Consider the following 16,054-nt stretch of genomic DNA (forward strand, 5'->3'; position numbering starts at 1 on the left):
TAGACTGCATTTGTGCTTGTTTCTTCCTCTGGATGTGAGCAAGCCATGTTTCATTAGTCACTAACTGATGTCTGAGTGCAGAGAGTAGCAGTGATTTGTCTATGTCCTGTGTGCATTACAAGGGCATCTTCAACATTATAAATTGAACTCCATCTTACTGCATTACAAGTATGGAGACCAGAGTGCCAAAGTAATGGCATCTTGAATAAATATCAGTGCTTTAAAAATCTTAAATATACACCCACTCCTCAGTTCATCTTTCTGGTATACAGTTTCAGAGATGAACTACTAAATTTTATAGTGCTTTGATCCTAAATTTTTCCATTCAGTCATCTTTTAAAATCAGAAATGCGCCATCTGTTTCTCATCTGTTTTGTTGGGGTTTTTTTTTAGTTTCCTATTACTTACTCTTAATTAATTTTTTCTCTAAACAAGCTTTTTGTACTTTTCTTCTACTATAGATACTGGCACAGGTCTAGGCACAGTTATTATGGATTATAGATGCTACAAGTGTGAACATAAATCAGAGCTGATCACTGTATTTTAGAGGCTCACTTAAATTTATTCCAGTAAATGGTCCTTAGGTGATCTTGGCAATAATTAGAAATATGGGTGCTCTCAGCTCCGTTACTGGTCTTCACCAGTTCATGGAGGAATAACAAATGGAATTAACCTTTAATTTGGGTCTTTAGATCATTCATGCACACAGGTCCAGACTTTCAGGTGTTCAGGCATTGTGGTGAGCTCTTCTAAAAATACGGCTACTTACTTAGTGCCAAACTGGGAGCTGGCCCCTTTAGATATTCCTACACAATACCTCCTAAGCTCTACTTATATCTACTGTGAAAAAACAGTTCACAGGGGCACAGATTCCTAATCAAGTGCTGGCACTGCCTCTTCTGAGCAGAAACAGCTGCCCAAAGGATCTGCAGCTATCGGCCATCTGTGCTAGAGGTAGAGCACACAGCGGCTTCCAGCCTGAGGACAGGCTGCTTCTGGGAGAGGGACCTCTCTTCAGTGTCATTGTATGGCAGGGCCTGGCACCTCCAAGACCAGTCCAGGCCCTAAATAGTGCTTATAGAGCACTGAACCTTCCCTTGCAAGAGCACTGTTTGACCCAGGAACAATGACTGACATTCCTTGTTTTCCATTTCCTGGTATTCCTCCTGGCTACAGCAATAGGAGCAAGGTGCAGATGAACATGGGCAATGCAGGTCTGTATCCTCATATGGTCCTGCAAGGTGCACCCTCCTTGTTGGTACCAGCACTGGCTCTCCCACCTCATCTGTGTTTCAGCCCTAGTAGGATTTCTTGGCTTTCATGGCCAGGCTGATTGAAATAGAAAATACCACTACACATGCACACTGTGACCCTCTAGAAACTTCTGAAAAAGCAACAAAAGTTTGGGAAGTCTATGGGACATTTTCTGACCTAGCAGAAATTCTTCTAATTTCAGTACAAGAAGCAAAGTCAATAGAATCATAAAATCATAGGGGTTGGAAGGGACCTCGAAAGATCATCTAGTCCAACCCCCCCGCCAGAGCAGGGTCACCCAGAGTACATCACACAGGAAGGCGTCCAGGCGGGTTTTGAATGTCTCCAGAGAAGGAGACTCCACAACCTCTCTGGGCAGCCTGTTCCAGTGCTCTGTCACTCTCACAGTAAAAAAATTTTTTCTGATATTCACCTTAAACCTCCTGTGCTCCAATTTGTATCCATTACTCCTTGTCCTATCACTGGTCATCACTGAAAAAAGCTTAACTCCATCTTCTTGACACTCACCCTTTACGTATTTGTAAACATTGATGAGGTCACCCCTCAGTCTCCTTTTCTCCAAGCTAAAGAGACCCAGCTCTCTCAGCCTTTCCTCATAAGGGAGATGTTCCACTCCCTTCATCATCTTTGTGGCTCTGCACTGGACTCTTTCAAGCAGTTCCCTGTCCTTCCTGAACTGAGGGGCCCAGAACTGGACACAATACTCCAGATGCGGCCTCACCAATGCAGAATAGAGGGGGAGGAGAACCTCTCTTGACCTACTAACCACACCCTTTCTAAGACACCCCAGGATGCCATTGGCCTTCTTAGCCACAAGGGCACATTGCTGGCTCATGGTCATCCCAATAGTTCTTCCCAGATGGGAATCTGCCCCATTATTCTTCCTAAGCCATAAGTGGTTTGAGTAAGTGCTTTGAGGAAAAATGATAAAGTTCCTTGTATCCAGTTATTAAAGAAAACCTTCTTTAAAAATCTCTTATTTGAAATTATTCTGTCAGAGCCAAAAACAATGCATTAGAGCTGGAGAGAAAATATGTATTTAAAAGCCTTAAACTAATGATAAAAGTATTTCTTGAAATCCTACTCCTACTCCTTTCAGTCCATCTGACATTTCAACAATATTGCAGCACACACACACACAGAAAAGGTGAAGGGATGGAGAAACCCTTTACATGCATAATACTGAGGCAAGGAAAATATGACTTGTTCAACATTAACCTTTGACAAATTCGTGCTCATGTCGTTTAAATGAATGAACCTTTCCAGTGTCTAGCTTGCTGGAACCTTGGGAAACAGCAGCGAGGAAGGACTGTAAAAAAGATGCTCATCTCTCTGAAATTATTTTTCTGAGTAAATGAATTATTTCAATGAAATCCAAATAAGGATAAATCTGCTCAGTTGCATCACCTGTTCACAGCCAATGAACTTAAACCTCCTCAGTTGCCATGTATTGATCTAAAATGTCTTCCCTGAGCCTTCTCTTTCCTTTTCCTCCTACAGGCAAAAGGTTAGAGTAAGATAATAGTATTAATTTTCCAGACATCTGCACATGTTTTAATAGCCTTTAGAAGGTTTGAAATGGTTTCTGTTTGACCACCACAGGGCTAAAATGCCATTAAGACTTAGATTGTAGCAATACATAACAATCATAGCCCTGTAGTTCAACCTGGCAATAAAAAAGCTAATTTATTTTATCAGAGATTTAAATTAATGTGGTGAACTCCTCTCAACGGGAGCTGTAACACCATTCTTATAAAAATACCATGGCCCTGGATATTTTCAAAACCAGATTAAACCCTTCCAACAAACCCTGTGTATGTATTTCTTGTGTGTACTTTTTGAGTATTTGTATGTGTTTGTGTTCACATAATACAACTTACGATTTCTGAGATAATTTTGTTTTTTCAGTCATATCTTCATTCTTAGGCTCATTTTTTCCTATCATCTGACTCATCGACTCAGCAGGAAGAAAGTGATTAATAGATCCAGGGATGTCTCCAGAGTTAGCCTTTTTTTACCACCTTGAGAACTGGACCTTTCTTGTGGGCAAAAATTATTACTGGTTAGGTAAATTGACTTTAAAATAGCTTTTAAAATAGCCATATACAGCTAATACGGATGTTTTTGACAATCTGTGAAAGGAATATTTAGAGCTCGGGCAGTTTTCATTTCCAGCTATATGCTAGAGGAAAGCTTCAGCTTATCCCATTATAAAGTGATAAAGCAGCATTTGATGGCAGCAGCTTCTGTGATAAAATGATCATGGCAGCACTGAGAACGAATCTAATAAGGGAATTGATCTGTAGATTCCAATTCTGTAAGAGCCAACATTGATCAACATAAAAGTCAATAACAAGATCGTACGGAGGTCTGCCTAATTCCTTTAGATGAGTTTGGGGCGTAGGCAGAAAGTGAATGTGAAAATGAATTTTAAACTGTAGGAATCACAAAAACAACGACCAGAATTACATTGTGCTACCAGTAATTTCATTGACTGTCATAGTATCAGCAATTTAGCAGTGTGTTGAAATTAGTGAGTAGCATTTAATCAGATAAGGATTAGTAACACAATGCCTGTTGTATAAGTGATACTGAAACATCAGTCCTTTTCATCTGTGTTTTCATGTTAAAGCATTTCTTAACTACAGTGAAATAATAAAAAGCAGCCCACCTTTTTACTGCTAAAGCATAGATACCATGCCATGTGTAGGAAATGCCATAACATCGTAATGGTATAGTTCTTCCTTGTTACAGAAGTTCAGTATAAAGCTGTTTCCTAGAGTGATTCTGACCATGCTGAAATGTTAAGGAAAACTGGTTTTGTTTGTGAGTAATGAAACAAGAGAAGATGTCAGGATGTGCAGGATTCCAGTTTTTACTCTTTGGTGTTCCCATAATTCTTAGCACCTACATGATGTTGGCACTCGTTTAGCAGAGTTGAATTAACATGTTAATTAGTATTAAATCAGCAGAAATGTATTTACAAAAAAGCATATACTGTTTTTTGCCAAATTAACAAAACAACAAAAAATACAACTATGTAATACTAAGAAGCTCAACTTTTCTACAATACTATTCTCACCAAACTGCTTTTTGAACATACTCCCAAGGAGTCTTCCATGCACAAGCTCATTGAAAGCATTTATTTCATTAATTATTTACATTCTGGCTAGCTTATTACCAGGTCATTGATGTAAACGTTGACTTTACAGTAATTACACACCACAGGGAACTGCATGCATACTTTTTCCTAAGATATTAAATTAGCTCATTTTATTACTACTGCAGTACTTACAGACACCTACAGTCATGCTATTAAAATGAGAACTAACTCTTTGGAGTCTCAGAGCTTGAAAACACTGATAGAGTTATAAAGTGAAAACTAGGATCAGTGAGGATTACCTTGTGTCTTTCAGTGTAACTTTTATTTAAAGCAATTTATTAAAATTAATAAGCCTAAGGAATTTGGAACAGGAGTAATTTTAGGCTTACATTAGTGTTGTCAACTCTCCAAAGTATACAGAGAGATTATATTATTTATGTTTATGCATCAAATGTCTGCTTAATAATTCCCAATTTGTATCCTAGGATTTAAGTTTCCAACCTTCTGAGTTACTTTGGAATCTTAATTCACTGGGTTTTGCCATCTCTGGGGGGCTAAATGATACCAAGAGCAGCAAGTCTGGAAAATCTGAAGCAGATGCAAGTGAAACCTTGGGTTTATATTTTTGTACCAGATTTGCCTAGTTAACAGGATTTTTAGCACCCTGATCTTCCATGCAAACATTTGTAATACCATACCTTTGTACTTTGTCGTGGATGTTGTCAGTTAAATCTCAGTAAACTTGCCTGGAGGATTTGCCAGCAGAACTGACAACTCATTGTTAATACTGGGTTAGTGTTTTATGTCTAGCATCTTTTGTGTCATAAGCTTTCTAGGTTTTTTTGGGAAAGTCAGCCTAGTAGGAGGAAAAAAAAAACACAATCAAATGGAAAATATAAAATTGGAACTTCCGTGGAAGCATTTTTATTAGATTAATGGAAAATTCAAATCTGCTCGACTTGAAGTTTCTGGAATAACTGGAAGCTTTATTTTTTTGTACTAAGAACTGATTTAGCTTACTGAAATGTATTTTTCAGTTAATCCTTTAATATTAATTTTATGTATAACTCTTCCTCCTGTTGCCACTGAGCAATACTGCACGTTTGTGATCGTTTCCTGTGTTTCACACAGCTGTGGGTAAGACTTACAAATAACCATCTCCAACTGCTTGCTCATACTGCTGTAAGAGTTGTCCTGGGGTTAATTTACTGTGTATTAACCCCCTCCTCCCACCAAAAATAAATTCAACCAGCTATGGTGGTAAATTCCTGCAATACAGCAGCAACATATAGGGCCAACTAATTTTAGTCAGCCATTCAGACAGACCTGAAGAAAGAACAGAATGTTTAATATCAAAGACAACTTCTATATTCTTACTAGAAAAAATGGGGTATCAGATTTGTGATTTGCTTTGCCTGTTCCAGGCTGAGCTGTAGAACATTTAATGTTACATGCTTTTGCCAAATACCTAGTATCTTCATTAACAGCTTGGTTTGTTGGAAATAGTACCTGTAGCAATAGAGAAATAGAAAAAAACAGCTTAGCGTGATAAGCTTTAAAATGAGAATGTATTTAGAATGTATTTGTTCTTGCCTGCATGGAGATGTATTAACAGCTTCTAGAGGTCTAAGAAGTGATGAGCATATAGTTATTTTGGATAAGGGAGGAGTATTGTAAATAGTCAAAGGCCATTAGCTTCTCACTCCAATCTTAGCCCAAATCCTGTAGATGGTTAAACATGGCCCAGTTAGTTACTCAACAAGTTGACTGCACATAGCATGTTCTCCTGGATGTCTGCTGTGACTAACTCCTGTTGCCCATGTTGCAGAGATTTATTCACTTTCTCTTGGAAGGGATGAGCAGCAAAAGAATAGGACCAGAAGAGAACTGTGGTGAACCCGTTTGCTCCTCTGCTTCACTGATCCTTTGCCATTTTCTTTTCCATGCTTCTTGATACAAAATTTCAGTGCTTGTGGAAATGCACAGGTACAGATAGATTGGTCATGCTTATACAAGTGAACATACGAATCTAAATATTCATGGCAAAATAATCTCATAGACTCAAACTTGTAAGTATTTTATAAACAAAATATATAAATCCAGAAGAATTCTTAAGCTGTCATGTTACTAGCAGTGAACATGAACTCAGGACACTACCCTAATGCTGAGAGCAAGAAAAGCTAGTATCTGAACTCATTGTTTCTTCCTTTGAAAATTCTGAACTTTCCCCACACCCCCAGCAATAACAGTTATTATCTTATTTCCTCATCTTTGAAAGTTTGGTCTCTTTTTAACACACTTGTGAAAATCTAGAGAGACATCCACTGGTATGGGTGGTCCTCTGTAGCTTATAAAATAAGGCCATGTTTTTTTCCTAGAACAAGCACCAAAAAATCACATTGTTAAATGTTTACTTCTAGGCAGAAATACAGGAATATGATTGTGCATAGGGGACTTATTTCATACTGGTGAAAAGTGTATTCTGCAGCTGAGCCACATAATGCCTGACTTCATATTAGTCTAAAATATTTATAAGAAATAGCCACAGTCAGAAGTAGCTTCACACTATTAGGATAAATGGTGATTGTCAAGCAAATTATTAGAGAACTGGAAGGAAAAAAGCGTAGCCGGTTCCACTGTGAAATGTCCTTGTAATTTCCCTGAAGGATATAGGTATAAAAAGGCATCTGAGGTGGCATGTGCCATGCACAAGAACTCTAGTGGGAAGCTGCCTTTCTTTGCATGCAGTAAGCAGCTGGAAAGATGAAGGCAAGTTCCTAACCAAGCTGGTTAACTAGTGGAAAGTGCCCAGTGTGAGAACTGCTATTGCTATTATAAACTGTGAAAATGGAAAGAATAATTTTCTTTTACTACAAAGTTAAACAGTAATGGCCATGAAGTTCTGCTTGTAGGAAGTGAATAGTTGGAAAGTAGGATGTATTTCTGATTTTTCCATCAAATACATAACTTCCAAGAGTTGAAAAAAATATTATAATTTTATTTTCATGACAACAGTAATACAACAGGCATCAGGCATTGCTGTATGTGCACAATATGCAATTGCAAGTATATTTCCTATGTTAGTGATTATTAGAATTAAATAAAATGGAAGCATCTTTTTGCCGCTTTCACTTTTGCTTCGTATTTGGATGTTTTCTGTTAACCAATTGTTCTGTTCTCTTCAGAGAGCAGAATTTACTGTACATCAAAAGCATATGTTTTACCAACTCTGATTTCGCTAAAGGAAAATCTTTTTCTACTTTGAGAGATATTGTTGCTTTTTCCTTCTGCTTAACGTTCTCCTTTATTTCAGAGTATTTATTGTATGAGAAGTTCACACTTCACACTTTGAATAGTGTGTATTCTTAATCTAGGTAACTTCTGATGGAATAGGTGAAGGATGTTCTCTCATCTCCAGGTGAACATCCCTTCTGCAATGCATCTAAGGACTTAAAAAATCAATATTTAGTTTCATGACATATCCTATTTCTGCATAAACTAAAACCACATAAATTGTGTATCTAATAATGTTTTTTCTGTCGTTGGTGTGCTAACTCCTATGGTGTAATGGAAGCATAGTACAGAGTACTATTTCTGTAAGACCTTTGAAACTAAGGTTCATCCTAGATGTGAGAAATTCATAGCTGCACTCAGCTTCTGATGGGTATAACAGCTGAAGATGAGCAAGGGAACAGGAAGAGTGAGCCAGGTCACATGATTGTGAAAAAAAGTCAGCTAGAAAGAGCTCTTGTCTTTCATGAACTTCTCTCACACCTATAAAGAGATCACCAGATCAGCATTCTCTTTGTGTTGCACATTTTTTTGCACATTTTTGGTGGAGTTACTGTTTCTTAACTCATACAGTGTATCGGGGTAGAATCAGAGTGGTGGTGTTGCTCCCTGTGGTCTTGAGGGGTATCTTTTTTGTGCTGAGAATTACTAAAGATGAGTGGTGTGGAGGCTACAGAAAAGGTGATCCCTGCCAGTCCCATTACAATGGTCAGGTTATAGAGGAGAGCAGTTCAGAGTAAGCCTGTTCAGGTTTATGATGCCCCAGGTAGCAGCAGAGTTGGGAGGAGGCCTCACACACCAAACAAACATTTACAGCTCTAGCACGGAGCACCAGGATGAAAACATTTCCTTAGAACACAGAGAGTTTCTTTCTTGTGAATGATGAACTTTGGCTCATGTGAGAAAAGCGAAGCCGATTGATTTAATAGCAATTAAATGATCCAATATTGGAGAGCCACGTATGGCTTGGCATAATTCATTGAAAATTGTTCTGGCAATGCTGCAGGCGATTAGATATTTATTTCAAAAAGTAGAGGGAATTGATAGATAATTCTGCACAGATACAGTCAAGAGACACAATAGTTAGGGGAGTCTCTCAGTAATATTGCCTCACGCCAGCAGGTATTAGCCTTCTTTTATCTTCCTAGAAAGCTTTAATAAGGATGCTGCTGGGGGGAGGAGGAAGTGGCCTACTATTTGATGGATTGATTCTCTGCCTGCCAGATAATTGTATTTCCAATTGCACTTGATACAATAGGTTTCCACCTAAATTATCAATTACTTTGTTTTTATTTTTTTTTTATGTGAGTTAATCTTGACATTGTGCCACAAAGGGCACAGCCTTTTCAGTACACAGATAAAGGAGGAGCTTTTACTGGTTGCAGGCTACCACAGAGAGGCCCTCTATGCTCTACCCTGCCTTCTCTGCCTTTCAGCACCCATATTCTGTGGGGACACAGATCCACTCTTGTTAAGATGCCATGAACTTTCTAGTGTGCACCTGCCCCAGCAGTACTCAGTACGGGGTAATTTCCAAGCCAGTTGGCCCATACGGGTTTTCTGTTCTGCAGTCAAGTGCTCCTGATGGTTTCTTGTCTTCAGAGGGGCCCAGATGTTCCCCATAATGTACAAATATTGACCTGTTTCCTCATATCATTATGTTGGGCACAAGCAAATGGGGCAGGTGATTTGGATTTATAGTTGTAACTCTTCAGATTCATATCTAACCATTTAAACTGATGGGATCTTTTCTGTGGAAGTCATTCTGTGCTGTGGCCTGCCTTTTGTTGCACTGTGTCGTAACATCAAGAGGGATTTTAATGTCCTACAATTTTCAAGGCAGCAGTAACTCCTTGATCTAGTTATGTGACTGTCATCTGAAAATAGCCATAAAGGACACAGTACATTTTGTGTATCTGAGAAGAAATCAGAATCAAGATACATAGTTACCACAATCTGTTACTTGATTTTTAATGGATCATTACTGAGGTTTTTTTAACAAACAGTAGTTTTACCCATTTTTTAATTAGAAAATGGAGAAGAGAAAAGAAAAAATAAATGAAAGAAAACCAATTTTCTTATCATTTTTCTTTTGAAATTGGATGACTTGCTTCAGTGCTGTGTGCCTATATTTAATTAACGATCTCAAACCTTGTTGTGCTGTTTGTTAATGCTAGTCATTGTGCTGGCTGTGTGTCTGCTAGCTTATTTGCATATGTGTGGGGGGAAGTATTCCCAATGTGATGATCTTTTGTTTGATACAGAAATATAATCACATTATGCATCTTGAGAACACACTTTCCTTCTTTGTTAATCATTTTAGTCTGCTGATTCACCTTTGTTATTATAGTTTTATAGAGTCATAGAGTTTAACTCTGGCAAAGATGATTCAAGCACAGTATGGCCCGTGTGCAGCCCAGTCCCTTCTGGTCTCTGACCCACTGTGGAGGGACACCCATAACTCTGGGCTGTTCACAGCCTGCTCTGCTGGGCTACATTTTATCACTGACCAAGAATTGTTTCTGTTTTCTGCCTGTTCCAGTTGGGCTGCTCTCAGCTCTTGTATCTGATATGGACAGTAAGCGGCACACTTAATCCCACTGGATGATGTTATAGGGGTACATTTAGTTTCCCTTACTACGATGCATATATGTTTCCATTTAAGTAATTAATTATTTAAAATGCCTTGCTGGCAAAATGGGAAGACAGCTTTACAACTGTGAAAGTCTTAGAGCACTATTTCAAGGATCCTTTTTTGCCTGAGAAAATAAATGTTCAAGTATAAGTGTTCATCCATCTTGGATGCCCCCAGTCACCATCTCTAATGCACATATCTGGCTATAGTAACTTCCACTAAGGCATCTCTGGAAGCAAAAATCAGGTGAATGGTTTCACTGGAGAAAGTAATTAATTCCTCTGCAAAGTGCAAGTACACAACTTGTTCATATCATCAGTGACTTCTGGTTTTGAAAACAGTGGAATTCTCTGGTTGTTCAATGATGCAGTTGGAATTATTGTCAAGAATAGCACATATACTAAGTCACTAAACCTGTGAGTTTGGGAAAGCATTTTGCCTCAAGCTTAAATCTTGAACAAACACCTGACAGTAACTCTTGTAATAACACTTTAAGAAGTGGGCGCTGAGTAACAGGGCAATAGGCATCACTGGTGGTAAAAATCACATAGCCTGGATGTGGTTAATGTTTATAACAAAAAGTGCATTGGCTGCTGAGGGCTAGTAGCATTTTAATCTATTCAACAATGTATCAGACAAAATATCTTTATAGAGAATATTGATCATTAAAAATGTTTTCTGTAATCTCTCTGCAACAGATAGTACCTCCTGAAGAACCCTGGAGGAATATGTAATTCTTGAGAAATTACTCACAATCTTCTTTTTTAAATGTTTGTGGGTTTTTTTTAATTGCTAGATTGTCTGGACTAGATGCCTGAAGCACAGCATGCAGATATCAGAGGCTGTAGGAATGGCCACCTGTTTTGTTCTCAAGCAGATGAATGTCTGCAGTGGGTACCAGGAGAGTGGGCTGGGAAGTAGCTGGGCATAAGATACTGTGTGACTGATGTTTCAGGCATGCAAAGAACTGTCTTGCCATTACTACTACTGCACAGTGTGAAAGGCTATAGATTGTTTTTCCCTCTTTGACCCGGGTCTTTGGAAGTAAAGGGTGACGGACCACTCATGCAGCCTTGACAAGGCTCCACATTTTGCCTCCTTCACAGGGCCCCTCTGGCAAAGCGCCCTGACAGGTTTGACAGCATTTGTTCGTCCAAGCTGAGGACCTCAGTGCAGAGGAAGAGGTAGATGTGGTCTCTTAGGTTGCAAGCCTGGAGAACTAACGGGAAAATGGAAAAAGCCTGATCCGAAGTCCTTTTGTTTGTGGTTGGGTTTTTTTAGTCCTTTTTAATTTATTTCAGTGGACTGTGGGTCAGATCCATACTGCTTGTTACATGATGTGTTGGTCCAATGACTGACAAGAGTGCAGATATTTCTTCCTTGGAAGTCGTCGGCCAAGGCATTCACGTAAATCGGGGGTTTTATTGAAACTACAGTTAAAACAAATTTGGCTTAATGCACACTGAAAGCCTTAGTAATTAGCATACAGGTGAACATGGAGGAAAAAGCACAAGCTTAGCCATCCTTCCACGCAAAGCTGAAAAAAGAACTGTGTATATAATCGAACTCCATGTGAATATTAATGCACAAAATCCTCTGAGTCCCTAGTTCCCTGATGCAATTATTTTCTATTCACATTAATTGTTCCTAACAGATGACATTAGTGACTTTGAGTTAAAATGTGTGCAAAGGTGGCCTTCAGCAGATCAATGCTCTTTAAAAACAGGGTCACTTTTGCAATCATTCACTCAAGGTGTAACAGCTCGTAAATAAAACAACATTAACATGTTGATTGATTTAGAAATGTTAATTTTGTAGTTCATTTTTATGCTTTTTTTCCTGAAACCTGTCAAACTCTATGGATAACGGTGGGACTCGTGTTCATTTGTCTTTGTTGCGTGTGAAGTAGTGATAAGTTGCGAAACAGTGACTAGAAGGAAAAGTAGAGTTTATTTTGGATGAAGAATGATCTGTTCTGCAGACAGGAAGTCTTGGACAAAGTAAGCACAAAGAGCAATATTTCAAATTAGGACAAATCCTCTTTTACCTCAGGGTCTTCATTTCCCTTGAAATTTAAAAGCAGAGTTTGGAATTTTTAAAATGCTGATCTGCCACATATTTGACAAATGCTTATTCTTTGCTCATTCTGTTCTGCTCTCCCCAGAAACTCCATTCGCGCATCCTAGACCTCTCTTCTGGGGATTTGCTCTCAGAAGTAGAAAGGAACAGAAGCCTGATGCAATCTCGAGCTGCTGATGCGCAGATTCATGTGAGTTTTTGTGCTGTCCTTGTACCCCTCATTTGGAGCCCTCCTTTTTCCTCTGAAGTCCAGTGTTGGGATGAGCCAGGAGGCTGATCTCTGGATTGAAACACTGTTGAGGCAGATAATACTTCTTCCTTCTGTTCTCTGGAATTCAATATTGTGTCCTCAGTTGATATAGTAAGCAGATAGTGTCACTCTGCAAAAAAAGCGCAAATGTTAGCAATGTCCCCAATATACCTTTTTGAGTATTGATTACATCTCAAAACCTCTGAGAAATGGTCAAGGAGCTTTTTATTAAAGCCTGTACACCGTATTATTCATTCTACTTTTATGATATATTATGTATGAACTTTTAAAAATTCATGGGCTCTGCTTTTTTTTTTCAGATGGGCTTAGCTTTGTGCTTATTTGGCAAAACATTAGCCAGCATGGCTTTCATGTTTCATTGTCAAAGAGAAAAGTAGCCTAAAACCAAAAGTCACATAAAGATGGAGGGAAACAAAGAGGACAAGAACAGAACATTAAACCTGTGTGTGCCTTTGATCTTGAAGTATAGTAGTGTCAACAAAAATGTAATCTCCTTTTTAAGACATACTTTGATATAAAGGCATTGTTTCAAAGGCTCACAAAAAATGCTAATGACCCCTTGCGTTATATGTAATTAAACCTTCAGGTCAGGTTTTTCTAATACAGAGTTCTGTGTCTTCAGTAGCCTGATTCTTTCAATTTTCTGTGATTTCTAGTGAAAAATATGTAGTTAAATTGTAATACTACCATCTGGGCCTTTTAACTTTAATTTTGTTAAAGTTAATGACTTAAGAGTCATGAATACAAAAAATTAAAATTTGACCATGTGAGTTATTAGTCCCATATGCAAGTTAAATATCTTTAATAAATGCATCATAAACATACTATTCAAAGTACTTTCTCAGATAATTTAGGAAATAAAGGGAAATGGCAGGAGAAAATTCAGTTGTCTCTTTAGTGATCTGAATGCCATCTAGAAATTGGGTAGATGTCCTCCTTCAAAAGCTGTAATGGCATGATGGTTTTTGTGCATTTTCTCATCTTTTAAACACTAAAGATGATTACAGTAATATACTGTGGTTTTGCTTTGCTTAGGTGTCTGTATTTTTCCCATTGCTAAATCTGTAGGACCAAATGCCTTTCTCCTCTCTTTAGGGCAGAGGAAGCAAAGTGAGGGGATGGAAAGCTCTCAGACTAACTGAAGATGACAGGGAGGGGAGGCAGTACTTGTCAGCATGCTGTGATCTCCTCTTTTCTCCTACAGGAGATTCTTACAAGAAAGGATTTTACAGGCATCCTTTGCTTAAACACTATGATGACTGGGCTGTAGCCTAGTATAAAGGGGAGAAATTTGACATGACATGTTTTCCCAATGCCACAGCTGAAAGGCAATGAAACAGCCAGAAGAAGCAGATGCTGTCATGGCCTCTATACAGCCAACCCTACAGGGAATGACACAGTCATAGCTGGGGAAGCTGATGACAGAGGGTCTCCCATGGGAACTACAATGTGAGAAATAAAGAGTAATTTGTCTCAACAAAGCAAGAAAGTCTTGTTTCAGAGCCAAAAACACAGGCATCAGCCTGCCTCTGATGCTGAAAGATGTATTCTTCCCAGAGCCAATGGATTTAAAAGCTATTCCTCCTGCATCCATTGACTTCCTAGGAGAACATGTACCAATAACTCCTAAAGGTGAAATGTGCTCTTGCTACCTCTAAATGATTCTCCCATTCATGGGTTTTGCCTGTGACAGAGAATAATGGTTTGCCCTGTAGTTGCGTTTGTCAAAAACAGAACATTATTATGTCAGTTGAGCAATGAACAGCTGTACTGATGAACTCCTCAGCAGTAAAATTTCTGCTCTTTCCCATTTAACTGAAAAAAGGTTCAACCCTAGTAGTAGTAAACGGGAGGAGATGGAGGGAGAAATGGAAGACATTAGCAGAAGGCCAACAAACATGTTATTGTATGAGAAGTACCTGCAAACTGAGCATTTTTCCAGAGATTTGCATGAAGAAGCTGTGTCTATGGCATATAAAGTTTTGATGATTGCTTTGTGAATTCTATAACTTTAGATTTCTTATGTCTTCCTGAATATAAAGAGAAACTTTTCCTCTAAGCAAAATTAATTTGGGGCATATCTACGTACAAAAATTAATAAATACCCTTGAGCTTGCCTTAATGAAATCCAAAGCTAAGTTCTATGAAACACAGTTGTGTCACTCTGTCTAGTGTTCCTGCTAATTAAAAAGATGTCTGATTCTGTAAGGAAACTGGAGAGCAGCATAACAGAATGGTGCAGGCACTTAACATTAAAGAACCTCTAACACTGTTAAGCACAAGAGTATTAGTTTGAAAACAAATTAAAGGCATCCTAGATACTCCTACAGAGGTTTAATATTTTACCTAAAGTGCTATCTGCTCTTCATTACTCTCTTCCTCAAAGCTGGCACTTAGTCACAGTCAGCTGAAATTGCATTTGGAGAGAGGCGATAACTGCACAAGTACTAAAGGCAGCCATAAAGTGTCAATAAATTGCATAAGCAAGAGGCTTCAGCTGTCTGCGAGCGACAGAAAGATGGATTGTCCTACGTCAGAGAGTTTCTTAGACAAAGCTTTGAACTAGATAGGAAACCAAAATTAGACGGTAATGGAGAGATTCCATTCTCAGTGGACATTCTGGTTGGGATACTAAATTAATTTACCTTGTCCAGAGTGTACAGCCTCATCTGTTACATTGTAGGGCTATAATGCAGTTGTCAAGATGTACTTGTATTCTTATAACTTTGTTTTCTGTCTCTTACTGGAGCACACTGCTTATGCACAAAGCATAATTCAAGTAGACTCAGAATAATCTTTGGCAAAAGAAGAGCAGAATTCTGGTTATAAAGAAGAACACATGGGGGACTGTGGATTTTTCCCCCAGCAAATGAAAATATTAGCGATTTTTTATTTAGTTCTCTGTTATAAATTCACCAGGTGCTAATGGCCCATCAGGAAGGTGTAACTTGTTCATTTCCTTTTTCCTTGTCCTTCTTAATCAAGGGGAAGTTAAAAGATCTTTCTCCACCCATAAAATAGTTCTGTTTCTTCTCATATTTTAGGAATGCCAGCAGAATGTGAAATCCAGTATACCTGTCTTGAAATGCCAGAGTCAATTAAACATGACAGGTGCTTGCCGCCTGTATCCCCGGAGCAGCTGCAGTAGCAGTGAACTCTCCCTCTCAAGTGCTTGCAGTGAATATTCCAGTGGTTCCTCCCACACTTGGAATGATGGAAAGACATGCAGCAAAAGGGTAAATCAAATTAATTTTCTTCCTTTATTAGGCTTAAATTAATCCAAAACAAGATTAATTGAAAAGTTGCTTATTTAAAATTTTTTGTTCCCGCTTTCTACCCTGTATTATATTTAAAACTGTTGCTCCTAAACTCAGTACAGGTTCTTTCTCCAATGTCTCTC

General features: G+C 38.5%; 1 protein-coding gene across 3 annotated transcripts in view; it reads left to right on the plus strand.

The window, feature by feature from the left end:
- The window catches only part of NCKAP5 (NCK associated protein 5), a 373,160-nt gene that overhangs the window by 293,591 nt on the left and 63,515 nt on the right, over positions 1-16,054 (plus strand). For all 3 annotated transcript variants that reach the window (XM_051623988.1, XM_051623986.1, XM_051623987.1), the window contains 2 exons: positions 12,469-12,573; positions 15,699-15,890. In XM_051623988.1, coding sequence (XP_051479948.1) covers positions 12,469-12,573; positions 15,699-15,890 — 297 coding nt within the window. The remainder of the gene's footprint in view (positions 1-12,468; positions 12,574-15,698; positions 15,891-16,054) is intronic.

This window comes from Apus apus, chromosome 6, assembly GCF_020740795.1.
Source record: "Apus apus isolate bApuApu2 chromosome 6, bApuApu2.pri.cur, whole genome shotgun sequence".
Classification (NCBI taxonomy): Eukaryota; Metazoa; Chordata; class Aves; order Apodiformes; family Apodidae; genus Apus; species Apus apus.